The 27765-nt window shown below is 38.9% G+C and overlaps 2 protein-coding genes and 1 long non-coding RNA gene across 5 annotated transcripts; all 3 read left to right on the top strand.

Moving 5' to 3' along the window:
• The first annotated feature begins 2261 nt into the window (after positions 1 to 2261).
• On the top strand, positions 2262 to 4508 carry LOC139975233 (uncharacterized). Its single transcript, XR_011795698.1, has 2 exons — positions 2262 to 2530; positions 3723 to 4508. It is a non-coding gene; the product is annotated as an uncharacterized lncRNA (long non-coding RNA).
• Positions 4509 to 9334: 4826 nt separating this feature from the next.
• LOC139974910 (uncharacterized) lies at positions 9335 to 18709 on the top strand. Of its 3 annotated transcripts, none has more exons than XM_071982460.1 (4): positions 9335 to 9463; positions 13605 to 14342; positions 15404 to 15567; positions 16622 to 18709. In XM_071982460.1, the coding sequence occupies exons 2-4, from the start codon at positions 13748 to 13750 to the stop codon at positions 16766 to 16768; spliced, it is 906 nt and encodes a 301-aa protein (XP_071838561.1). In that variant the 5' UTR covers positions 9335 to 9463; positions 13605 to 13747; the 3' UTR covers positions 16769 to 18709. The 3 variants fall into 3 exon arrangements, with proteins under 3 accessions (XP_071838561.1, XP_071838560.1, XP_071838559.1); XM_071982459.1 differs by lacking the exon at positions 9335 to 9463 and adding an exon at positions 9489 to 9758; XM_071982458.1 differs by lacking the exon at positions 9335 to 9463 and adding an exon at positions 11845 to 12575.
• A 4424-nt stretch (positions 18710 to 23133) lies between these two features.
• On the top strand, positions 23134 to 26220 carry LOC139975079 (arylacetamide deacetylase-like). Its single transcript, XM_071982699.1, has 4 exons — positions 23134 to 23364; positions 23623 to 23866; positions 24141 to 24204; positions 24943 to 26220. The coding sequence occupies exons 1-4, from the start codon at positions 23215 to 23217 to the stop codon at positions 25739 to 25741; spliced, it is 1257 nt and encodes a 418-aa protein (XP_071838800.1). The 5' UTR covers positions 23134 to 23214; the 3' UTR covers positions 25742 to 26220.
• The last annotated feature ends 1545 nt before the right edge of the window (positions 26221 to 27765 follow it).

The raw sequence follows: 27765 nt of genomic DNA on the forward strand, positions 1-27765 counted from the left end.
GTTTCTCTGACAGGCATTAATCACAAGATATATGCTCTTTGTAAGTCGTCAATGTTTCGAGGACACCATTTCCAACTACATGCATAAATTTCTCAAACTTCATCCTTCAATTTGATAAGTGATTTTGTTGAACGTTATTTCGTTCGAAGGAAGTTTTAGCATAAACATTTAGGTCCATAGTAATTAGAACTTGATGAAAAGTTTTTTTTTTAACTCTTTCTCTCTCGTCCTATACAGGATTACACATATATCTTCATATACACAGAATGATTACAACATAAAGTTGATCATGCTCCTTTGCTGCTATGGATATTAATGAACATGTTACCATGCCTACATAATCAACATAGTATCAGATAAACGTAGCCCTACATGTCAAAAATGGTCTGTGCTTGTTTCTCAAAATTTACTCTAACCATTGACTTATGGCCCAGATTAAGCATTCTAACAATGTTATAAACATACTCTTCAATACGGGATATTAACAATTTGAACTGTTCTGAATTTAAAGGGAGGGAGGAAGGGTGGGGGGGGGGGGATTCTCCGCATCTGGATCACTGCGTGTTTTCCCAGCTATATCGATCTCACTAGACGTGTTACTTTATATTGTAAATATGAAACATATGCAGTATAGAATCCTATGTTGTGAAACATTCCCCGAAATAGCTTACCTCACTGTAACCACTAGCAATCCCCTTCCCTTCCACATCTTATCATAGTCGTAAACGTTCGGTGACGTCACTAAATTGTATTTATTCGACCAATGAGGAATAGAGAGAGATGGATGGCAAGCATTTTTTCGCTAAGTTGAACCAAATAACACCAGTATACAACTAATCACACTAGAAATGAATTAAAATTAAGGTTCAATGTTAAGTGGTTCGTATAGTGCAGTGTTTAGCTGACATATTTATTGATAGCCTACATATAGTTTTATAATAATATATTTTTTTTAAATAATACTTTGGCAGATGTGACATGCATGTCCCTTGGCTTTTAAACCAAATTAATAGTTGCTCGAATTATCTGCGATGCTCCTTACTAGACTTATTCCAATCTCTTAGTTTTACTGATCTTAGGATATGAAATATATTCATAGATATACCAATATCAATATGTTCAGCTTTTGCCCAATTCTATCCACTCCATATTGTTGAGATTTTCATGGACTAAAGTACTTGGCGGAACGGATCGTGTTTTCAGTTTGGTTCCTGTAACGGTGGAGTACCTTATATGTCACTATCAGAAAGTCTTTAAAGTTCTACGAACTCCTATCGCCAATTTGCCCCACATTCAGTACATTTGTTGTGTGTGATAGTCTCAATCAAAAAAAAGCTTTTCTCAGTTCCAAGATATACACATTTGAAGTTTGGATAAATCCAGAAAACTCATTCAATGTATGACGTAGAGTGTTGCGCTCATCAAAAATGTCTTTTCTTAGCCCTTAATAATTCAACCCCTATTTACAAGATGGGAATTACAGCTATTTCCATGGTTTCTAATTCCTATTAGAGTGATTAGGATAATGTTGTTTAAAGGTATCCGTAGACCTTTAAATTCAATGGAAGACGGTTCTGTCACCATTGTGGTGGCGCTACGTTAAAACTTGTCTAACGAAAGAGAAACGAGCACGTCACTCACAAAGCCATAGCCGCCAGTTCTTGATTTCCCTTTGTACAAGGGCAAGTTTCCTTAGATTTCAATTAGACAACGTATTACTTACAGGATCAGCTTCTTACGGTGCATGTGAAATTCCGTTTCTTTCATCATAACTTTCAAGAGAATATATCTGCATGAATGTTCCTTAGTATATTTTAGTGTTTTTTTTTCAATGTAAAAGCTTAGATTCTTGAATCTTAAGTTCCCTGACACAGACCTCCGTGGCGATGTGCATGAAAAGATAGGTCAATGCGCATGCGCAAAAACACAGAGCTTGATATGGACCACCTTTAGAGGCAGAGTGCCTGGGTTAAGGGGAGAGTAGCCAGTAGCCGAGTACTACACAATAGCCATGTGTGAACACTGAGTACTTAGAATGACAAATATTTGTCTGCCCCTCCCCCCCCAAAAAAACAACAAAATTTCAGAAACAAAAATTTTTCTTTAGAAAGTAGCTTCTGCCTGCCGCCCCTCCCCTTGAAAACATTGGCACCGTAAAATAAAACTTAAGTCTAACTGCACCCCTGATTATAAACATTATTTGGGTAAAAGATTAGATAACACATTACACAATCTATACATCAGAGCTGTGGACAGGCGCGTAGCGAGGAATTTGCCAACGGAGGGGCGAAGCTTGTAGGCAAACTATCAGAGCCGTATATAGAGAGAGTTTGGCCAACTGGCGATTTGTGACGTCACACGCAAACCATGGGCATCAAAATAGGTCCAGTTGTCGTTACCAGTTGCGCGAAACACGAAAAACACCACACACAATATATAGCAGCTTTGCACACTGTGCTCGTTGCGAACAAACGAAGCGACTCAGAATGTCAGATTTTGACAGGCATACGAGGAACAAAATGGATATCAGGTAATGAATTAGAGTATGCGTTAGTTAATGACATTTACGTTTATCTTCACACCTGAAATGCATAGAAAACTAGCTGAAAACCTGTCATTACACTTGTTTTATTTTACGCCTCATACTACTAGTCCTACTTTAGTCATACAAACGAAAAGCACACATCACAGTCCTGGCTAGGCTAGATTACAGACGCACAACTATAGCATCAGGCCTACATTAATAGATCCTTCAATTAAATAAAGTAGGCCTACACATAAAATGACAATTTATGCTTCACTGATCTTTTCAGGTTTGCCAAAAGTAGTTGTACCAGAGGTCATTGTATTAAACTCCATAAGTTACATAGTAGGATTAATATTCGGCATAACTTTTTCTCTAAAGTCTAATACAACTTATACAAGGGTTGTGAATGGATGGAATGGTTTGCCTGAGAAGGTTGAATTGCAAGTAGTGTGAATGGGTTTAAGAATACTTTGGATGAGTACATTAAGCATTGTAATTGGGTATGACATTTGATGTCCCCGGTTTTATTCCTCTCATATAGTCTTAGGGTCCTTAATGGGGACTTGAGTGTCTCTCCTGGTCTTTTTTTCTACTAAACTAAGCTATATACTTGAGTGTAGGAGTTAGCAATAGTTGGGAGTCTGTGGGCAAACCTAAGAATGATATTAAGGTGTTAATATCTCAGGAATGTAGTACTAGGCTATAGTAGGTGCAACAGATTGAATGGGTCTGTCGAGAAAAAAAAAACCTGCAACAACTGAATACTGGTGTATGTTGTAGCTTATGTATTTTCCATTAACATATATACTATACGGTCATGTCCTTAATAAGGTTTCATGGATCACACTGACATAGTGTGCCTACTTATCAGTGTTGTCAACTGAGCACAGGGCTGATGACATCATTCAGTTTGTTATTATGCAGACAGCAAATGGCCATAATGATAATTATTAATTGTTACTTATTCTTCATACTGCCCTTACTGGCCTTACCTGAACAGTGATGTATAAAAATGCAAGAAGTCGTTAAGCTTTCCATTTAAGAATCGTTTCAGCCTGTCCTATTTCAAACATATGATTGGCAGGTTTCCACGTTACATAGCTTATCAAAATGGAGCTGTTCTGTAAAGCAAGAAAATCACACATATGCATGCATACAAACACACTCATATAACAATTTCTGAATATCTTTTCAGCTGCCCAAAGGTACTGGAATGCAAGCTCTGTTGGGTGAATTAAAAAACCCTCATTGTACTCTTTTATTATGGTCGGCGTAACTGGAACCAGCAATGATGGTGATGTGGATTTGACAGTACCTAGACAAGAATTCAATAGCTGCTTTGTGTTGAAGTGGGTTCAACTTGCTCAAGGCCATGACAGGATGACGACTAGACATCAGGATGAATTATCTGTTCAAGAGCTCTATAAACCAGGCAGTTGTTAAAACATCCATTGGGTGACCCTCACAGTCTACCAGGCACTGCACCGCAGAAGCAAAATGAAGTGTGTGTGATACCTTCATCTTATGAGAGTGCAATGGTATCAGTGTGGCCTCTATCAATTTGGCTTCAAGTCTTTGTTTTCTTGAAAGCTGAGAAGATCTTTCAGTGGTTTCACACTGACCTCTGTACTTGACAATTCATGTGTATTTGCCAGCTCAGGAGGAAGCCAGATTTTAATTACATTAACCAATGCTGACTTTTTTTTGGACATGTGGTACATCTGCAAGGAGGTGAAGGAAGCAGTTGGAGTTGCATGGATGTGGAATCTTGTTGATAGTCTGGCAGTCTTATCCACAGATTATCCCAAAGCTTCTCCACATTGCCACATTCAGAACTTATTACATTGATAAACTTGAAAATTGCAGGAATCTAACGAAGCACCCATCAAGGGAATTTGTTTGTATAATTATTGAAAGCTGTGACCTTCTGATGTGACAGACTAATGTGAAATAAAGGGCAGTAGATTACCTTGTAAATGAACCTTGTTATTGTTTGATTGTATCTAATGTTTCCAAAATTTTAAGTTGCATGCTACCAATTGAAACATAATTCTTTCTCTATTAATGGGATATAAATACTTCTCCTTAAAGGGTGTGAAGACTCCCGCACAAAGAAACGTCTCATGCCGGTTATCTGACCTAGTTTGGAATGCGGTGTAACAGAAGTGTTAGACACCACCATTGATCCCAGAAAATACACACACAGCTTGCTACCATCTGTAAATAGACATTAGTGTACAGTCAATACAAACATCACGGTCAATACCCACAACACAGTGCACATAGCAGCGTGGACGTCTCAGGTCTAGATAAAAGATAACAAGGTATCAGGTTTCATTACTGTCTGCATTTTCTAGCGACACAAAACCATACCATAATTAGCCTTGGCCTAGTGGTCTTAGAAATGTAGCCTAGGCCCCTGCTACTTTGAAAAATGATAGTTGACTGCATCCAAATCAAACCAAGGCTATACTTTTGAAGAAGAAAAAATTAGGCTGAATTCATGTTAGCCTAAAAAGGCTAGGCCAATGCTGACAATTAACACAAACCAAGATCATTTAACCATTTGGGCACTTGTTTATGGCATACTAAAAGGGTCTATATAATTAGGCCTGTATGTGTACACAACCCACAAGTTGCCAATGAGTATAGACCTAGCCTAACTAGTTTAGGCCTAGGCTACTTTGTTTTCCTTAGGCCTAGTTTAATTGGGCCTTATACTGTGGCATGTTATGTAATGTGCTATAACAGTTGTAGTAATAGCAAGAATGGTCCAGGTCTAACTAAGCCCAGGCTTAACTTATGATTCGGGCTTAACTAAGGATTAGGGCTTTACGTGATGCCTAGAGGCTAGCCCACCCTTTTACATTAAACTAAAAGTGATACTTTTTTAGGCTAGGCATACAATAACTAGGAATTAGGATAACTATGTGCGACTGAAACTGTCATGCCTATGACTAGGAGAGCTGGCATAATGAAATCGAATTTGTGGATCGTAAAACGAGATAGAATAGCCATGAATGTAGTTACAGAAACCAGTCTGAACGTAAAATTCTCGCATTGCTTGTACATTACTCGTATTACACTAGGGCCTATGGCTAGTATGGGCCTAGGCTATACAGACTTTTTTTCATTAGATCTCCATCTTGTTCTTTCTACTTCCAAAAAATTCCTCTTCTTTTATGGTCAGTCGGAAAATCAAACAACAATATCCATGTTCTGACCGATTGCAGCATCCCAAGCACCATTTCTTTCATAATTTCGTACTTTTTCGTGTACACAAACGATAGTCTATACACTGTGGGTATGCGTGTCGTCTGCTATAAAGTTTTCAAGTGGACCTATTTTACCACCCTGTGTGGGCGTTTTCCCTCTCGACCAATCCAAATCGGTTACATGGTTGGCCAAACTCTCTCTATATACGGCTCTGCAAACTATCTAAGCGTAGCGCCACCATAACTTGACGCGAAGCGTACAAGAAAATTTTGTCCCGAAAACGCTTCCCAAATCGCTGGAAATGGCACTTCCCAGCCCTTGTAAGTTAAATCTAAGTATTTTCTATTTTGAATTTACTAGCGATATCATAAAAATAATATGCTCAAGGACGGTGCGGTCGCCCCTTTAGCCCCCCTCCCCCCCCCCCCCTTGGCTACGCGCCTGGCTTATCCGTATCCGCGAATGATATCTTGATACATCACTTTGACGAAACACGGACATGATTACAGTTTTACAGTTTCAATGTAACTGGGTAACTAAGGGTGACTGGGTAAGCGAGAGTGGATCAAGTTGTTAAGAATTTTGCGCCCGTATTGGGTGACTTTCCTTAAAAAGGATAGTATCCATTCCAAAACGTTAAGGTTATTGCAAAGTGTGTTGGAGAATATTTTTCTTCTGTAATAGTTTGAAAAAATGCTATATTTTGACAACATTTTGGCAATACATTGTATCGCGCACTCGAAGGACATCATTTTGGGTCGTGTTTTGACGAGTCCATTTGACCTCTATTCTGTTATCTTTATTCATTTCTGCAGGCTGCAGTTTTCTCCGACTGTAATATATCTTATATGCACAAGCCACCGATTAAAGATGTAACGCAAACATGTGTGGTATCCAGCAATACATTCTTTTCTTGTATACGAACATATATATAATATAGGCCTACTGATGAACTCGGGAGGCTAAATCCCCGTATATAGGCTACCCGTTCCTACGGAGAGCCAAACGTTCCATAAATGTCGAAAAAGAAAGTGAAGTGTCCAAGTTAATATATATATGTCCAAATCGATATCAACATGTTACAATTCGATATCAGCATGTTACAATTCCATATGAACATGTCGAAACAAAATACAATATGCCATTGCGTCTATCAACATGTCAAATTCAACATCAGCATGTCGAAAACTTGTAACAGCATGCCATTACTACATTGGTCATGTCAACATGCTATATTTACGTCGTGCTATAATTTTGGCACTTCGGCGCGCGCCAACGTTTCATATATGTCGAGATTTATTTCAGTATGTCCAAAACTTGTGTCAGCATGGTGAGCGAAGAGTAGTGAAGTATTGCCATGACAACGTTGCACATGGTTCGTGTCGTTCACACGGTACTATGGTTGAATATACTGTAGCGGAAAGCTACGACTTTTCCTTAGTGAGATACGTTTCGTTCCCTCAGGGGTTACATCTGTTGCGCTCCGCGGAGGTAACGAGAGATGTTTATCCGAAACAGGAACAGGAACTGATTACGTAATTTTGCTATATCGATGTATTCCCGTGACTGGCATAGGCAGGCACGGCGGTAGGTGTGTGAGTCGATCCCATTGGTCGCAACCCATCGTAGTTATATACAGGTAGTCCATGATTGGTCTAAGCCTTTTTTTACAGTTTATGTACGGACGTGTGTATACGGGGGTTATTTCCGGGGTATTTTAATGAAGGGTTCTTTCGTAAATGAGTGAGTCAGAGAGTCGGAGAGTCGGTCGAGTGCAAGACGAGGAACTTTCCTTCCTCGTGGTAAAGCCTTTGATATTTGCCTAAGTCCAAACAAATGTGTTTAGGCATTTTAGAGTGCCCGACACCTGCGCTGCCCGAGTCCAGCGGAATGCCCGAAGCCTGTGCTGCCCGACACCGGTGGATTGCCGATGTTTAGACTGCCCGACCCTTGCGCAGCCCCAGTTTTATGCCTGCGTATCCTTGGGTTGTGCCCGACCCCAGTACGTTATATTGGGCAAATGTTAATATTGTGTATTATACGCTGTAGATGTAGAACGAGATGAGAAATTATACTTTTATTAAACATACCACTCTGGTGTCTGCCTCCTGATTTAGAGTTAATCTGTACCCGTCCCCCATCTACCTCCCCTACCCTCCTCCAGTTGGTTTCGAGACAGGTTTTACACTACCAGACGTTGCAAGGTCTTCATGTTTAAAATTTGCTTTGTCTGAAATTCCAGTCTTGAAAAGCATGAAAATATTATCATTAACTAAGATTAATCCACCTCTATTTTGTTTTTCCACCCAGGCTTTACTGTAATCTAAAAAACTGTGACCTTCACCTGCAACAGACATACAGTTTAAGTACTGTAAAAATATTAAAGCATTCTGAGTACTCTTAACTTTCATGTAACGTTTTTTAAGGGCAAATGGCACATAACCTGCTAATTATCTTAGAATTTGTTCCTCATGTTTTTCAACATTTGTATCTTCCAAATTTATGTCGTCTGGAACATCCAGCCTCTCAAACTCTTCAATCATCAGCTTCAAATTCAACTATATCCTGTAGCATGAACATTTCTAATGTCCTCGGCGGATGCAAAGTTTTTTGGCAGCCATGTTTCGTGTTAAATTAATTTTGTTAATTTTATAACACTAGGTGCCCAATGCAATAACAAACAGCAATAACGTTATTTGCCTAACGAACGAAGAAAAGTTTTATCGGAAAATACTTGACTAAAAGTACCTATTTCGCCATTACTTGTTCATATATTGCGATGAAATATATGCTGAGATAAACAATTAATTATTAAATACTAATCTTCGCATGATTCGGTGAGAAATGAAAGATATATTCCGATCGAAATTCTTACAGGTATGCGTAACGTAACATATATGAGTACTGCGTATACTATTTCAATTACATATACGTTAGGATCGGAGTGTCTGTTGTTATGTTGTGAGGGACGCTATATACGAAATGACCTTTGTACCAGGATTACGTAATAGCTGATGATGGCTTTACCCGTGTTTGTGCCCTGAGGCATGTTTACTTATGGCGATCAAATTTTGTCGGTTACAATGATACTTCAAAGTGGGTTTTCTCCTTCTGTTTATAGCTCCATGATTCAACCATAGTACCGTGTGAACGACACGAACCATGTGCAACGTTGTCATGGCAATACTTCACTACTCTTCGCTCACCATGCTGACACAAGTTTTGGACATACTGAAATAAATCTCGACATATACGAAACGTTGGCGCGCGCCGAAGTGCCAAAATTATAGCACGACGTAAATATAGCATGTTGACATGACCAATGTAGTAATGGCATGCTGTTACAAGTTTTCGACATGCTGATGTTGAATTTGACATGTTGATAGACGCAATGGCATATTGTATTTTGTTTCGACATGTTCATATGGAATTGTAACATGCTGATATCGAATTGTAACATGCTGATATCGAATTGTAACATGTTGATATCGATTTGGACATATATATATCAACTTGGACACTTCACTTTCTTTTTCGACATTTATGGAACGTTTGGCTCTCCGTACGTTCCCTTTTCTTATGCAAATATAGCATCTTCAAGGAATTTACCGCCACTGCAGAAAACTCAACATCTGTGGAATACGTATGGGTACAAAGAACTTGTTGATTATTGGTTTTTCGAGTGCATGTAAATATCACAGACGTGATCTTTGGTCTCCGGTTAGTATAACAAATAATAAATCTAAATAAAAAAAAAAAAAAACTAAAAATGTGTACGAACTAACCTTAATACATGTCAGACGATATCTCTCAAGGTGTGAGTGGAATTGATTTCACCCAAACGCAGTTCTATATGTAGAGTCAAACAAGTTTTTCTATTTTTTTTGTAAGAAACGCGAGGCATTTTACAACCAAAAATAAAATTTTTGTATGTTGAGCTGGTTATTTTCGATCAATGTGTGACTCTACTATAGGCCTTCATCGTGGTTTTTTCCAACGTTGTCATTCATATACGGTAAGTGTTATTACATGTAGATATAACAAACTTTTATATGGTAGGCCTATGTATAGGTCATAGGTAATGATTTAAAGGTCTCTTTGGGAGAATTTACCCTTGTACGACCCTCCACCCCCCTTAGCTGTTCTATCTCCTCTGTTGTCTGTCATGTGGTGTGCGTGTGTGTGTGTGTTTGTAGGGGGGGGGGGTTATTGTCAGAGGGAATGAGAGCTACGTTAAAAGATCAGGGGTTTTGCAGGTCCAAAATTTTAGCACACTAAAAAGTTGCGAGAACTTAGTTCTCAACGTATTTTCCAGGAGGTTCAAGTTGATCCTCCAAATTATTCAGAGCTATTGAAGATTATTAACTTCATAGATGATTAAATACGGCTCAGAGTGCATGGATAACTACCTTGGGGTGACAGTTGACAGTATGACTGTATTAACAATTATCTGGCATTCTATAACATATTGGGGATCACACTCTTGACCTTCTCAACTGAGCAAGGTCGTAAAATGAAGATTACTGACGAATTCGCATAATATGCTCCGCAGTATAGTGGCGTAGCTAGCTGGACTTCTTTTTAGTGGGCGTAATGCTCTTCTAAGGAGGTGCATGAGGAGTGAGGGCGGGGAGGGGTGGGGAGGGGTGAGGTGGCATGCAGAACTTATTTTCTAACAATAGGAACATAATGCTGACATTTTATTTCAGGAGGGAGAGGGGACAAATGTAAATCTATTTTATGGGTAGGGGTACATATTTGGGGATATCCCGCGGCTATATGCGTGTATATGGAAACCAAAAAGTCCCACATATCGCCTAAATCACAACCGAGAGTTTTAACCTTAAAGAGAACAACATACAGGCTAAAAAACTAAACTGAATAGAGAACACAACACTGAGTGTTCTGAAATTATCAATTAAGGGGCACCAAGGGCGGCGGAAGCACTTTTAATCGGGGGGGGGGGCACCGACATCAAAGGGCACTTTGCAGAAATTCGATTGGACTGATGCAGCCTTATATTTAGTACCCATTATAACTCTTATTGTATTATCTTATTTGCGTATACACATCACTCCATCAACGCCCCCCCCCCCCCCTCAAGGAAAATATGCATACTAGCACTGCAATATCCAAAGTGCAAATTGGGAAACAAGGAACAAGTTTTCTTTTGCGAAAAAATGAGGTGAAATCATGCTAGTTGCTAATGTAGGAATCTTCCGAATTAGAGTTTATTTCTTGTTAATATCTTTACAATTTTTTCCATTCGAAATAGCTTTAAGTTTGACCCACAGAAATTCATTAAAAGTCAGGGGCGTAGCCAGGATTTGCAAAGTTGTATGCACGAATATGTGAGCGGAGCGCCACCATCAGTTGGCGCGGAGCGTACAAGAAAATTTTTGGTTTTACAAACCCCTCAGATGGCCGGAAACGGCCCTTCCCGAGTGTTCATTCTAATTCCCTGGCCTCTTGCTAACTTGAGACACCTCAATTTTTATGTAGAAAAAGGGCACATTTTTAACCTGAGGAAAAGTGGGGGGCACGTGCCCCCTGTGCCCCCCGGTTCCGCCGCCCTTGAGGGGCACAACTATACCTGGCAATCTCCTTTGTCTCCTCCGGCTATACATTCACCACACTGCAGAGATAAAATTACACAGACATGTCATGAGCTTGAATCTGACCCCTTCCCCCACCGAAAAATGTACAGGCGCGGAAGGGGGGGGGGGGGAGCTAACATTTGGTTTGCTGTAACCTATAAAAGAATTAACAAGTTAATCGGTTTACAGTAAAATTATTAACCGTTTACCTGTCAGTTTGATGGGTTTACCCAGTTTGTTTGAAACGAAAAGGACAGGTTTTGATTATTGACTTTGATAGGTCCCACCCACGCCCCTCTCCGCACTGAAGTCAATGTTGTAAGAATATATGATAAACGAAAAATGATTCAGCAACCAAAATAAGTGACAGGGCACGTTCCGATGTATTTGTTTCTGTTTTCACCAAACACATACGAAAACGATGCAGCCTATCCTAACCGCGAGTTACACTATACTCTCGATGAACTTAGGCTTGTATGTATAAGTTCATACTCAGTAGAATCGTCAAAGTTAAACGAATTCTCTGATAATAAATAAACGCTTCATTTGTGGTAAAATGTCAAAGTTATTACCGAAACCGACCTTTCTCAAGTTACGGAAATATCGCCATGCAGATTGCACGTAGAGTGACTGTCCCACTAAATAACAAAAGTACACTGCCATATAAACAACACAAGGCTCCATGATGAGGATCGTCTTACCAGGCACCCCACCCGACCGCCTGTAAAGTGTCATTTAGTGGAAAATATACATCGTTACCTCCCAGTACGTGTTTGTTTACGGAAGTTGTAGAAACAGAAAAGAAAGCTCGCTACATGGCTACAGTCACACGAGATATAACTATGGAAGCCTTCCTCGTTAGACAGACACGCTTGTATCAACGTACACGCACGGACTGTCGTTGCACAGGCGTTGCATATTGAGAACTGGATCTATTACACCAGGCTGTTCATGTGTAAGGCGACGTATGAATGACTTTTTTTGGTGAGAGTAAGGGCAGACATGCTTGGACCGAGGGAAATTCGATTTAATTAGTGCTTAAAGCAGAACTTTAACAAAGTTGCTTTCTTTCAGTCTTCATTTGGGATTACAGCTGGCAATGGGGAGCTTCTAGTGCTAGAGTTTCAGTCATGCATGTGTGTTAATATCGTATGCCTATGTACCACGAGCCGTGTACCAGACACTCAAAGATAAGGATTCTTGTAAAGGTACTCATAAGGACTGACAAAGAATGGGTAAGTTGACTTCGTGACAAGTCTTATAACGAACCGCTGGATCAATGGTAGGTTTTGCGTACACTTGTATGTATGTATGTATGTATATGTGATCTTCCCGCATGCAGGAACTCGCGAAAGAAGCCATGGAGGCTTATAGACTCGCAAGCTGACCGAAGCCAATCTCTCGGCACACATCCATTTAACGTCCATGTCGGGAAGTTGTTATTGAACAACACCCTTGCCAGACGACACACATTGCTGTCGGCGGGAATCGAACCGGGGATCTCATGACTGGGAGACGCCGGCGTTAACCACTAGGCTATACACTCCGCACTTGCATTCCAGTTAATTGTCCCACATGCTTGCTTAAGTACATTTAGTGGGAGTACAAATTCTTTCTTGAGGCTGAGCGTTTTATAACTTTCCCAACCCCTTGTAATTATGATATCGTTTCCCTCTTTAGTTGGATAGCAACGTTGTTACCGCAAGAGGGAGAAGGCTGATAGGAGGTTATTCAACTAGTAAATTGGGGTTGGGGGTAGGCTGCTTTTTTAATTTGATATAGGCCTAGGGTTTATATGGTAAGTACTTGATTCCGCCGCCTATTCTACAAAGGCTATAGGCTTGGCCCTATGGTATCGAGTTTTGGCGCAGGCTGCATGCACACATTCTTTTGACTTACAATGATGTAGCCATTATAATAAATTGCCGTAACACTCAGGGGTAGATTCTGTTATGTCCCACCGGTGTAGGCCCACTTGTACAATGCACGGACTGCCATGCTTTAAACCCGTGCATATAGCCTGTACCTTATACTGTGACAACGTACACAGCCAGCCGGGGGGGGGGGGCAGTTATGAACATCAATGGACACTCAGCACGTACGGACTTTGATTTGAGGGGCACTACCAAAACATTACCTCAAAACCTCTACACACAAAGAGACGAAGGAATTCTAGCAAAGTTGAACGTATACGTGTAATCAAGCCTCTGGATATATCTTTAATTTATTGTTAACACAAACTATATTCGATTTTCTCTTTTCAGGTTTTCATTACAATAACAGAAAGGTTCTGAGTTGTACGGATAATATTGATAACGGTTGGAGAATACTTTCATCTGGAGGAACAATTCCAACAAAGGTCTAAAAGAAAGTCTTCACTTCACTTTGGGATTTTTTCCTCCAAAAGATGATGAAACAAGATCGTCGTAAACCTTCATGGAGTTTTGCTGATCGTGTTCGTTACAATATACAACATCATTTAGAGGACGCAGCGCCTCGTGTGCATCGTTACGTCAACTCTACATCATTCTTTGTTAGAAGAATGTCGGATTCATTGCAAAAGATTCCCGAAAATGGTCGACCAAAGTCGACCGAACAACAGGTTGTCCTTCAAAGCAAACTTATTTTACGAGACTATTTACAATGGGAAGTGAAACGGCAGAAAGCCGCGAGTCCTCATCCATTGGTAACCGTTTCCCACATAGCGCCATCTTCACCGTATCGCGACGACAGTGCAGGCGACCCCTTGGCAACGACGGCGACGACGACAAGCAGTCCTCATAAATTGGAAGAGAAAGATGACGTCATAGGCAACCTTTTAAAATTGACTATATCGGACTGTAGTGACGTATCACAGCAGGTTATCGCGATGGGCAGAGAACTGGAATTACGGTATCCGAACATCTTTAAAGGAGTAGCAAATAATTTGAGACTCAACTTGAGCTCCCCCAATCAACTTATTACTGCATATCAAACGGTATCACAGGAGTTGTTCCGGTTTGGTAAGTATAGGGCCTATACATACCGGCCTTTGTTATCTTTTGTCACAGTATGCCTAAACCGTGAAATTGATTGGTCCTGCAGGTTTTATTATCTACCCGTTCATTATAGTGAAGTTTGTGGTGGGGGCATGGTGGGTGACCGGGCTTTTTCATATCTTTTCTGTTTTGTTACTAGTTCTTGTTCCTTGAAAGCAAAACCGATTTTAATGTATTTGCAATGTATTTTCATTTTATAATAATTTCTTCTTGATCGATTCGACAGTGAACTTGCACCCGGAAGTACTTAATCCGGGTGATATTCTTGAACTATGGGAGATTCTCTGGTACTGTGAAAAGAAAATTCTTCCTCACACGTATAGCGAACCGCAAATCAACATTATAATTCCTTTATTTCTAGTTTATTGCTGAACGTATGATAATTTCTTTTCTTCCATATATAATAAACACTTTCCTCTATAATTTATTTAAATATATTATGAAATACAAAGAGAAAGTATAAGGAGTTTCTTAACGCCCTGTTGGAGCTATGACATCACAACTTACAAGGTGCCAGCCCTGTGACACAAGGTTTAAACCGCGATATCTCCAAAATGGAGCAAGGTATTCAACGGGCTTGCCCCTCAATATATCACTGACCTTCTTACTCCTTTGCGTCGGTCAACTATAGTTACGCTTTGCTTTTCCAATCATGTGCATTTGCAATTAACTCCTGGTCCACGTACCTGCACTTGTTATGGTGATCGTGCCTTTTCTGTCGCTGCGCCTTCTCTTTTGAACAAACTCCTATTTCACGTTCGTGACTCTCCCTCCCTTTGTATTTTCAAGAGACAACTTAAAACATTTCTGTTTGATTCCTAGTTTCTTTATTCCCCCTTGGTTTCCTTAGTCTCTTTCCTACTTTGTAAAGCGCTTTGAAACGCTGTATTAAGCGCTATATAAGTGTAATTTATTTATTTATGTTATTATTATTAGATATGCGGGTGAGTTGAACATAACAAATATCTCTACCATACAAGTTATAGAGATGATGGTTAGGTTTCTTTCTTCTTTACACTCTTCAGGTATCACGTGGCTTCGTATTGTCGCCCTCATCGTCATAACGAAATCTCTCTTTCTCGAGTGTGCAATCGAAGGAAACGATCAGCACTCTTTTAATTTAGTGGAAGCATTTCAAAGAGTTGTGAGGCGGCGTCTCTCTGATTGGATTATTAACCACGGAGGATGGGTACGTTATTATTGCGCTCAATAGGTATATATTGTGGTTGGGGAGAGGGGAATAAATAAGTGAGAGGGTCTCCGGGGAGGTGTCAGGATGTGAAAGGAGTTAGGGTGACGAGGTAGGTGAGGCCTTAGGTAAGGGAGGTGGGAGAGGAACGGATGAGGAGGTACAGGAGTTATTGAGATCAACTATCTGAATGGAAACTTAGCGGACAAACTTCGAGGGATGTTTTATAAGTAATCAAATAGAATAGCATAGTATCGCAGTCTGTGCACAGTTACTTGGAGATTCTTGTATTAAGATTATTCTTGTAACCAATGAAAAGAAACATAGTTTCCAAAGGGGGAGGGTGAGGAGGGAAAATATGGAAAAAGGGTAGTGTGTTCCCATTTTCCTAGTAAAACGATACTAACGGAGAAATGAAGGGTACAGAAAGAGGGGCCTTGTGCCTTTATTGTCCCCGGAATCCGACCTTACTATCAGCGTATATGACTATAGAAAATTATATTCCCACTTGAAACGGTCTAGTAACTAGTGAAATGTATTGGTATGACGTATGTATCACCCTTAGAAGTACACTTACAGATTCCACACTGGATTCTTACACTGGAAAGGATAGGTCAGTTGGTGTGCCTTTGTTTTTATGAAAGTGCTCCAGGAAGAGTGATCTTTGTTGTCAGGTCTGACGAGAAAATGGTGGGGCGGGGGAGGGGCTATGCATCGCAGGGCCTGGGGTCAAGTATAGGTGGCCTGGGGAAATTAATTATGCAATAAAGAATAATACACCTAATGAATTATGAAGTGTGCAAGAAAGGGACCTAGTGAATTATGTCACATTATGGTCCCCTCGGCCCCGACCTGCCTCTCGTCGCCCCTGTATGTTGTGATAAGTATAGGTTACCTTCTTGTATAGCTTCCACATAGTAGGATAGTCACTCATTCGACATAATCTAACGATATTTTATTTTGTATTCATGTACTTGAAAACACCACCTACTCTCAAATCCAGCTTAACTCGACTTATATTTATGTAATGACATATCTCTTATTTTTCTTGCAGATTGGTTTAGCCTTTTATGTTGAGAAGCATCGCGAGTCTAGACTGAAGGTCTGGTTTTATAGCCTCTTGGGTGTGTTTGTTGGAGTTACTTGCTCTTGGATAATACCATGGACATGGAGGACATATGCGCATGCGCATGCGCAATGAATTTCTAATATATAAACTCATTTATTGTTAAACAAATATGACGCTTTCCACCTGTTGTATCTTTCAGTGTTAACGAGAGCATTATAAGGGTCTTTTTTTCTCTCTTTCTTTCTTTTTTCTCTTATGACATTGCCGATGTCATAAGGAGTAACAGAATGTACGTCGGTAAACAACATTGTTCGGTATAAAACCAGTTCGAAGTTAGCAAACACAGACGTTGTAGCAATTTTCGGACAGTATGCCCATAGTAATATACACTGTTCCTAGTGTAGCGGGTCTGTCGATATACGTGACCCGCGGGTAAAATCGGGCTGTAAATGATATCAAACCGACACGAATCTGGTATGCAGGCACTTCATGCCTTCCCTAGCGGCCTATACCCGGCACATTGCTCAATCAAGTCACCCGAGTAAGACTTTTGGTTCTATCTGGCAAGTTGCTCGAACCAAGGTTGTTCTCTGTCCGTCCTAGAAAATAACTTGAGAACCCCTTTTGTTGATTTGGAATAGCCGTCGATCGAGCAGGGCGGAGTATCCGGATTTCATTGCCTATGGAAAAGCCGGTAGGGGTTGTGTGCCTTACTTCGACGAATTTTAGTGTTGTACATTCCTTCACATTTCCAAAATTAAGAACAATTTTTGTTTTTAACTTTTGCTGGAAAATTTGACTAAATATCGACTTCGACTTTTTACCATAAAATTTCGAATATTTTTTTCTGTTCTGAGTTTTTCATTTTTACCGAAGTTTCGACAATTTCGTCACAACATCTTGACTTTTTTGTAACCCACTTTTCTTTCGATGTTAAAAAGTCGAAATTTTTAAGGGACAATTTGAAATTTCGACCTTTCGTATCGAAAAGTTGATCTAAAAATTTTCGACACATTGTCGTAATTGCTACTTTATATTTAAAAGTTTCGACTTTATATCAAATTTTCGACTTTTTATGCCCACAATATCCCCAAGGTTTCGTTATTTTATCTAATAATGTTAACTTTTTCTGAAATTTACACTTCCAATAATAAATTTCAATTTTTTTCTGCTGTTTTCGATTGTTTATGTCGGAATGTCGAGGTTTTTTTCCTCGATATTTGGAGAATGTAACATCAAATGTTTATTTCCTATTTGACTTTTAATTTAAATTGTAACGTTCTCATTATGGAACTTCCATAAATCCGTACAATAAAAGTTGTTTTTGTCTCAAATTTGAATTTTCACGTCAAGACCATTTGTTGAAATTTCGAGGAATTTTCGACAGATTATATGGTGTATCTGAAACTACAAAATGATCATTTTATTGCTTGGCATCGTTGTTTGCTATAATTCAAAGATATAGCTGATTGATTTTCCATACTGTCACGGAGTGTATCACTAGTTGAAAAGGTGATGGAGAGTGTATCTGCTTCCTCCCCCCACCCCCACCCCTTCTAGTTTACCCCTATGCTGAAATTTATGTCAATTCCATTTCTGATAAAATTGCAAAACTTTTGAAGAACAGTGGACGTTATGACATTACGTACCACCTGCTGTGATCCGTTCCATGAACGGAAATGTAGGATTTGGCCTGTAAAAGTAAGTTCCATTCAAACCAATCATATCTTGAGATAGGGACAATATATTGAGGTTTTTTCAACTAAAATGTCGTTGTGGAATATTGGTCTCTTTCTTGTAAGTGTCTTATTATCTGCCACAAGAATAGTCCTTTAATAAAATGGACTCAAACCACGTGACCTTCGAAGCAGAAGTAGATTGTAACTACATGTGTGTTATACGTGATCATAAACAAACCATTCCGCTACTTTTACTTTCTTTATTTTTCTTTTATGTATTTTTTATGTTTTATGATTTAATTTTACATCATTTCTCATTTTTATGTCGTGATATATATATCTCTACCGCTGAGCGGTGTTATAATAAATTAAACTTTGAATATCAAAAAGGAAACATATTTTTTTCTCTTCCGTATTTTATAATTTTTCCCCATTTTTAATTAATCTTATTTCAATGAGCAGCAAACAAAGAAGAAGAAGAAGCACACAAACAATAACAGCCCCTGTAAAATGTTTAATCAGATCTTTTGGACAGACGTTACTGAGAACTAATAATGCCATTGACTGTATCGATGGAAGACTACATGTAAACTTTGCATTATTCATACCTCAGCCTGCCTATTTAGACGGAAACGGCTGGAATAGTAGACTATAGCTGAACAAATATATAACCTACGTATTCATTTAGACATCAACAACTGTTTCACTGAGATGTAGGTGTACATAACCAAAACAGTATTTTCGCTGGTAAGCCCCTTAATCTCTTTCAGATATCTTATCCAGAATATCCTTAATCCTTATTTAAATAGATTTTGCATACAACGGGATAGTCTTCTTAGCAAAACTTGTTACCGGCTTTTAAAGGCATAAGGAGACCCTGTGATCTGTAAATATTTGACGTTATAGCACTAAATTGGAGGTCGATGAGCTGTATCTAAAGAGTTTGATACATTATTTAATTATTATAACTGAAATTCGCTTTTTGGGTGAAACTTATTAATTGAAAAGCTATATAGCTGACCAGATCCGATACCTGCATGCGAGAATGTATGTGGATTGACATAATATGTAGGCGTGTGCTAGTGAGTAGGTTGGTGTATGTAAGGAACGCTGGGATAAGGAGGGGGGGGGGGGGCGACTAATTTAATGTTATACTGATTTGCGGAATATCAATAAATAGCAATTTCTGAAGAATTTGTTTTTGTACAAATTATTTATCGATTTAAGGGAAACTAACATTCTTACAAAGAAGTTGCATTTTGATGAAATTTAGAAAGGAAGAGAATATATCATTGCTAACTAGCCGCCTACACGCAAACATTTCAAGGACAAATCAGCAAAACAACATTGTAAAATAGGACTTAAAGTAAAGCTTTTGAAGAACATATACCAAGACGACATCGCAAACTAGCTTCAATATGATTCAATCCCTGAGTAGAGGTAAGGAATGAATTGATGTGTTAACAACAATAGGGCTATGTCTATACATATTCAACCATAAATCTAGAGCAGGGTTTCCCTTACTTTACCCCCCCCCCCCACGAACCTCCTGTGGATGTCAGAGTTGTCCACGAACCCCCAACCAAATCAAATCCCTGAATTCCAAACATGTGACGCTTTTTCAAACTGAATCATTTTTCCTAGTTTTGACCCCAGATTATGAACGCCAATCCTTCATTTTCATAGGAACTTGGTCCCTAACCCACTTTCTAAACCCTAACTCTGATTTCAAACGAATTTGTAAATTCCTGATAAACCTGAAACCCTTATCCGTCCTGGGAATAAAAATTAGGCGTACGGTACTACTATGGCAACATATGCGTATGGAACGCGAAAAGAGTCTGACGATAGGTACGACTTTTGTTCATTACTAAATTATATGATATATCAGATTTCAGTTTACGATATATCAGATTTTAGTTCAACGAAAAGTACGGTAGTTGTGACTTTCAGAAACGTCTCACGAACCTACTGGGATGGATTCACGCACCTCCAGGGGGTTCATGATGCACCCCAGTTAGGGGGCCCCTGATCTAGAGTTGCAATTCAGTTTTCAGCCAACAGTCCGTGTAGTCGATGTCTACAACTGACGTATCCTATTCAAACGTTATGGAAACGATCCAACTCTTGATCTATTTATCACAAGTTGATTTGCTAAGCAATCTACGAGATGATTCAAAGACACCATAAAAATGCTAAAATAGTTACTAGTTATAACCTTATCACTGACCGTAAACAAAATCACCATATCAACGGTTGACCACAAACAGTTTACTGTTAGTATAAGCGCAAGATATCAACATACGCCCACTAAATACTAAACCAAAATACAGGTCAGCCATCTTTGACCCTCCCTGGACAACCCCAGTACAGGAACAAAGTGACATATACATATCGTAATTGTATGTAAATGAACGAATGTATATCTCTAATTTACTGGGTAGCCTGTTTTCGAAAGCTTTGTATGAACATGGGAGAGAGGCTGAGAGAAACAGAAACAAATAACGAGGCGATTTCGATAATGCGACGGGGTGTGCAGGGCTGACGATAGAGGGGGTGGTGTCAGAAAGGGATACAGCCCCTGGGCCCTGGGGATAGGGTATAACGAATTGCGTATTATCAGTTTTCATACTGCACTGAAGGCAAATTGAAGGCTTGAAGTATAAGGGGCCAGGTAACACAGTTGTGCTAAGAGACCCGATCCTGCGTTCGACGTGAACTTGGGGAGGGGGAGGGGAGGGAAGGGGGAGGGAGAAGAATGTACTGTAGGGGCGAAGTTCCATATTATATTGAAATCTCGTAAAGGTTTATAACACATCGAGCAACTATCAGATAAAAAAGCTCTACCGGCCTTGGAACCAAATAAACTAATAAAGGATATAGTGTATAATTTTCCAAAAAGACAAAAATCCATCACAAAAATGTTTTCGACAAAGAACAGCTATACACAGAGTTAGCTCGAAGCGTTTATTTGTGGTTGCTTAAAATTATAATTTTTAATACTCATGCATATTGCGATAAACCTAATCACGACCTTGTCGGCTTTAGTGATATCACATTTTTGATCAACCTTCAAGATACTGGTGATATTTGAGTGCTATTAATATAGAAATTATTTGGACACCACAATAGGGTCATAGTACACTCTATGCAAACTGTTTTATACTTGGAAAATCTAATAATAATGTTGAAACGAACTTGAACATATTAAAGGAGATTTCTGAAAGAAGAAAATAAAGGGAAAAAAAAGGTTTTTATTTATGCATTTGATTTTGCTTTGTTTCTTGTGTCTTATTATTGTATCTTGTTCACGGTGTCTTCTTTCTATTGTGTTTTTATTCCATTGTGTTATTGGTATATTGCTCATTGTTGCCTGACTCCATTGGAGACTCCATTGTTATTTTCCATTGTTCAAATCTACATACTCCAACAATACCCCCCTTAACAATAGCAATCTTTCTGAGGACGTGTTGATTCTTTTCAAATGACGTCTGAGGACGTGGATTTCCTTTATTCATCGAAAATGAAACTATCTAGAAATATTAATTTCTCTGTGAATGAATGTGCTAAATATTTAAAAGAAAATACAAGTTTTTGGTGAATTGCCGTGACGACACTCTGATATCACCAGATACATCCACAAAATACCACCAAAATTGAAAAAAAAAACATAACTTTGTTATACAAAATGCTATGAGAATGCGGTTTTGAACTACAGAAAAAAAAGACTCCCACCAAGTTGATTAACCAATCAACAGTGCAGCAATCGAGATATCCCTTCAATTCCTTTAAGAAAAGCAAAGGCACGTAAATGTAGATCATATGTAAATATTTCATTCATATAACTATTCAACAACCATTTTGCTAATGATCTCGCTCTCATGGTCCTGTGTTTGATTTTACTCTCACATCATCTGAACGTTTCTTTAAACTAAAACGTTTGTCATCGTCCTTCACGATCAACTGAAGTTTGACTATTTTTGTCGTTTTATCAGACCTAAAATAGCTTTTGAATTTACATAACGGTATAGTTGAGCCTGATAACAAGTGAACAAATTGAAGATAAGATTAACTCTGGACTAACGAACAGAAATAATCATGTTAATGAGTAACCAAAACAAATCTAAAGTCATTTAAATAGAACAGTTAATCCGTCCAAAATATCAGTCGTTAGTGCGAGTCTGATTTAACTGGAAATTTGACAATTTAAAATCTTTTTCTCGAGTTTGATTCACAAAATAACTAATGAAATAAACAAATCGTGTTTGATCTAATTCTATTTATAATATTTTTTCGGTTTGGTTGCTGACGCGCAATGGTTACTCATTAAATTTACCTTCAAGTTTCTGACATATACTCCGTAAATATATACAGAAGAACAACATCATCAGAGAAGACAGAAAACGATAGAACTTTAGTCACTTCAGTTATCAATTTTTCATCGGATGTTCCAGTAATACCAGAAAGTTTAGACCTTTTTCTGTTGTTTCAAATCCTCTTGGTACGGTCTGCAGGAAGGAAGGAAGACAAAACACTGCGAAAATAATTTGTTTTCCAGCTGTAATCACAAGTTTCTATCAAGTTAATTTTCTCATTTTCACTGACGACATGCAAGGACTGAATGCCAAACTAAAGAAGAAAAGAAAAAGCTGTCTAATATTTAACTTTTGACAGTTTTAAACATTTGTGTTTTTGTTTTTACGGAACATATAGTCTTCTTTGCAAAAGCGGATTTTTGAAAGGAATATTATTCGAACCAAACTGAAGTTTTTACTGGAAACCAGTTTGTGAAAATTCATATTCAAATTATAGTCAACTTGTCTGTAAAGAAGAAAAGTGGATACATATCTATAAATTAATTACAAACCTATCCTCGTGTTAGCACAATTTGAACTCATTATGAAGTGGGGTATTTTTTCCGCGAGTATAATTTTTGCTATCACCATATGTGCAATATTAGTCCATATTAAACATCCTATTCCAAATGGAATTACAGAACCTGAGAAATTTCGGATGCTGACCATATCGACCAAATTTTTAGATTACTTGGTGAGTTTTATGCATTTGTTTTTCTTCTTCTATTTCCTTCACGATACTGTGGGTGGGTGGGGTGGGTGGGTGGGTGGGTGGGAGAAGGGAGGATGGGGGAGGGGGGAGGGTTGTCTTCATCCATCTGAATTGCTGAATAGGTTGTATTATTACTATACCTTGTTCAGGAGGTACTTACATATTTTCAAATGTATAGAAGCAGATATCGCTCAGATGAAATATTTTTCTCATAATATAATTTATTATTTTTGTTTATAGATTCACTTTCGTTCCTTAATCCAACCAATTGAGTTCGTGGACATCATAACAATGCGTCAGATAACGGCTCTGATCACGTGGTTTGGAAAAGCACAAAGGGAGGTAACAGACGACAATATTGCCGTCACCGTGACAACGTTTGATGGTGTATTAGTTAGAATATTTGAACCAGCCGTTCGTAGTAATGAAACACTTCCAGGTTTCATCTATCTCCACGGAGGAGGCGCCTGTCTTGGTGATACAGGTAAGAGAGACAATTGAAGAAAAACCAATTCGGTTCAGTTTTAAAAAAAAAACAGGATACAAAAATTGAGAAAATTAACATAAGTCAAACTACAGAGACATATATGACTACAGTGTACACATGAATGCCACGCAGATGGGATTTTAATGTTTATTATTTCGTATTGTTTCGTATATATATATATATATATATATATATATATATATATATATATATATATATACATTAGTATATTGTACATTGATGTTAACCTATTTTTATATTTTCCTTGTAGAATTTTATGCCTGGCTAACTGGACGTTTTGCCAAAGAAATAAACGCTATCGTAGTGTCTGTTGAGTAAGTATATTGCTAAACATTTTCAAGGAGTATAAACTGAATAAAACGTTTCATGAGTCTTGAGTTTCATTTTATCATGTCATCTTGCATCTGCAGGTTTCATTGAGAAAATGTGTCCTTGCCAATTTCTAATTTCTTTGTTGGTCGATGAAATGGTAGTGGGGATGGTAACCGGGTGGAGTTGACGATGGTAGTATCATGAAATGTATCGAAGTGGTTAAGTGTTGAGATTCAGTTTGAAAAAAAAAACTGCATTTCTTATTTCGATCAAAAGGTTTTAATAAGAATGTATTAGTGGTGAAAGAGGCGTGGGAGAGGGGTGGGGGTGGGTGGGGAGTGAGGGTAGGTATAATGATATGTTTCGTACTGTTCGGGTGTTAAGACTCAGTTCACCTGCATCAGGGTTGGAGGTCTGGACGGGCTGGTGGGGGAACCAATGACCGTGAGTAAAACAGGTACAACCATTCACTAATTAAAGCAATGCCTCATAACTCGTATGATGTTTCTTATACCTGTTCATGTCACGTACGGTCATAAGGGCACGCCCCACGACGTTATTCGATCATATCTTTCACCTTAAATCTTTAAGTTACGCTCCTCCTCATTATCACTAGCAGACGTCACTCTGTCCCTTTAGCTGCCTCTGTCTACCCCCCTCTATTCTCTCCCTGATTTATTTCATTGTTATTGTCAACCATTGTACCTACAATCGACTGAATATTTGACTTACCTCTATAGATACCCACTGGCCCCAGAGAATCCCTTTCCGATCCCCTTCGAGACCAGTCTGGCCGCCTCTAAATACTTCCTTGCCAACGCCGAAGCTTATGGCGCTGATCCGAACCGTGTTGCTATTGGCGGTGACAGCGCTGGCGGTTATCTTGCCGCTCTGGTGACCCAGTTCGTGACGGATGACCCAACCATCCCGGATTTCCAACTCCAAGTCCTCGTGTATCCAATAATACAATATTTTCACACAAACTCTCCCGCTTACCAGAAGTACGCATGGGACTTTGGGGACGGTGGCCCGTTACCAAGGAAACAGATCGCCACCTATTTGTCGTACCACATGTTTGGAAAGTATGATGGTCACTTCATCGACTCCGTGACCGCTGACAGTCACATGCCACCTGGGTGGTCATTAAGTGACGAATTCAATGACAGATACCACCATTCCCTCATTCCAACTGAATTGAAACACCCTCAATATTATGACGATGCTTCTGTGTTTGTTCAAGGAGACGAGAATGCTTGGAACAAGCATAAAAAATGGGCGATCGATCCGAGGTCCAATCCTCTAAATCGACAAAACTTCACCGGGCTGGCCCCGGCACTCATCATTACATGTGGCTTTGATAGTTTGAGAGACGAAGGTATATTTTATGGACAGGCATTGTCAAAAGCTGACGTGGACGTGGAGTGGAAACATTACGAGGGTGCGTTTCATGGGATCATGTATCTTGGACCAACAATGGAATTTAAACTTGGTAGACAAATGCAGACAGATGTTATCGAATTCCTTAGCGACCGACTATGACGCGTTATCTAGCCATGTTAAAGTTAGCGAGCAGGTTTGCATATAGGGAGGGGAGGGGTGGGGGTGGGGGTGGGGGTGTCTTTTGGTTTGCAGTGCTTATCTCCCCTCTTTTTAAAGATATGACCTATTTTATAGGCTACACTGCTAACATGTATTCTCTGTATTTTATGGGTATTCTGAGTACGGTATATAAGAAATCCTTTAAAAATTACGAACCACGAAAAGCGAGGAAACTGTACAGTTGCACGCAGACGTATTAATTGTACAAAACATGCCAGGGGCTACATTCTATATATATAGTGTACATAATCAAAAGAGTGTCCAGCAGATAGCCAACCACATTTATGTGAGTTGTTTATCTAATTTCTTTCGGGCTTGATTGGAATTGGTATATATTTAATTTTTAACATGAAAACTGTATATCGTTATACTGTATATAAATCATTGTTATATTTGTAAATAAAACATGTCAAAACATATGACTAAAGACTTAATTACTTTATTCGTAACTCGTGAATAATATTCATAGCGAATAGTAAAAATTGAATGTACATAACTTTAGGATCTCCTTATTGGATTGTTTCTCTCTCTTCGGAATCTCTTCCATGAGCTCCATCATTTTACTGGGCATTTTAATTTCTCTGCTCCTTCCTGTGTTGTAAGGGTATGTTAACTCCGATGGTTGATTTAAATTTTACCCTTACCCGTGTTGGGTTTTTTACACACATATATATCTTAAACCATTGGCAACATATAGGCCATGTTTCCTATTTTCCTAAGCGGGGATAGGAGGCTCTGGTCTAACCGAGAGAGCTCCACTCTCCTGCCGACCCGTATAAGAGCCTATATTTCAATTCTTTTTGCGTATAGAAAAGGTCTTCCACACATTTTGGGGAATAGCTGTAACTACGTACCGCGATTTTCTTCATAATTTGCTCAGAAAAACAAAGACCAAAAACAAAACAGGGATGTGCTCACACTGGGCGGCTGCGCCCAGCAGTTCTGAATGCCGCCCAGCACAAACAGTATTTGAAACATTTCCGCCCGGCACTTTTTTATGATAATTTAACAAATTTTACTAAAACCAAAATCTGGGAGAATACATGGCACATAATAGGAAAATAGCACCACCTAAGCATACTTAATGTGCAAAATTTGTCCAGTGGGGAGGGGTATCCCACCCATGAGATCCCTCTCCCACGGTGTGGATCACACTACCGCACTATCTGTCCGGCACTCAAATATTCCTGAGCACATCCCTGCAAACAAACAAACAATACAAAACATAATAATAATAATAATAATAATAATAATAATAATAATAATAATAATAATAATAATAATAATAATAATAATAATAATAATAATAATAATAATAATAATAATAATAATAATAATAATAATAATAAAAGCTGACTAGTCAGAGTAATGAGCTGAACCGTTCCATATACTTAATTTCAAGTTAGTAAATATTGCATTTTCCAAATTCAACGTCTCTAGCCCCACCCCTCCCCAACGCCTACCCCTAAAATGGTTTATATAATTGTAACTTGTATTACGTGACATGTGAGAGTTTCATGGTATGTTTCCATAAATTGTTATAAAAGAAGGGGGTATATGAGTCTACTGTTTTTGAAGCGGATTATCATTAAAGGTGTTTATTGGGTGGGGGGTGGGGTGCGTTATACGTAAAATGGGGCATTCTGAGGCATATTTACACTATTTATTTTATTTCATAAAAAGGTCTAAACGGGTTGTGCTAATAACTAATTTTGACTTTGTCCTGTGTGAGTTTGAAAAGGGGGAGGGAATAGAAACCCCACCCGCTGGATCGACTTCTGTTTTCCAGGTTGCATAAAATAAAACAGGAATCTGAAATCTGGCAATTGGACAGTATGTGGGATCCTTGTGGTTAATTCTGACTGGCAAAGTATGAAAAAAATATGCAGTTCTTGTTGTCACCTTCACCCCACCCCCCCCCCCTCTCCCACTCAGCACTACTCAACTTCCAAGGGGTGAATTAT

Source organism: Apostichopus japonicus, chromosome 10 (genome assembly GCF_037975245.1).
Source record: "Apostichopus japonicus isolate 1M-3 chromosome 10, ASM3797524v1, whole genome shotgun sequence".
NCBI classification, from domain to species: Eukaryota; Metazoa; Echinodermata; class Holothuroidea; order Aspidochirotida; family Stichopodidae; genus Apostichopus; species Apostichopus japonicus.

Coding starts and splice junctions, on each gene's coding strand:
- LOC139975079 (XM_071982699.1), top strand. CDS start 23,215: ATGAAGTGGGGTATTTTTTCCGCGAGTATAATTTTTGCTATCACCATA. Junction 23,867..24,140: donor CGCCTGTCTTGGTGATACAG/GTAAGAGAGACA, acceptor TTTTCCTTGTAG/AATTTTATGCCTGGCTAACT. Junction 24,205..24,942: donor GCTATCGTAGTGTCTGTTGA/GTAAGTATATTG, acceptor TTACCTCTATAG/ATACCCACTGGCCCCAGAGA.
- LOC139974910 (XM_071982460.1), top strand. CDS start 13,748: ATGATGAAACAAGATCGTCGTAAACCTTCATGGAGTTTTGCTGATCGT. Junction 14,343..15,403: donor ACAGGAGTTGTTCCGGTTTG/GTAAGTATAGGG, acceptor TACACTCTTCAG/GTATCACGTGGCTTCGTATT. Junction 15,568..16,621: donor TTATTAACCACGGAGGATGG/GTACGTTATTAT, acceptor TTTTTCTTGCAG/ATTGGTTTAGCCTTTTATGT.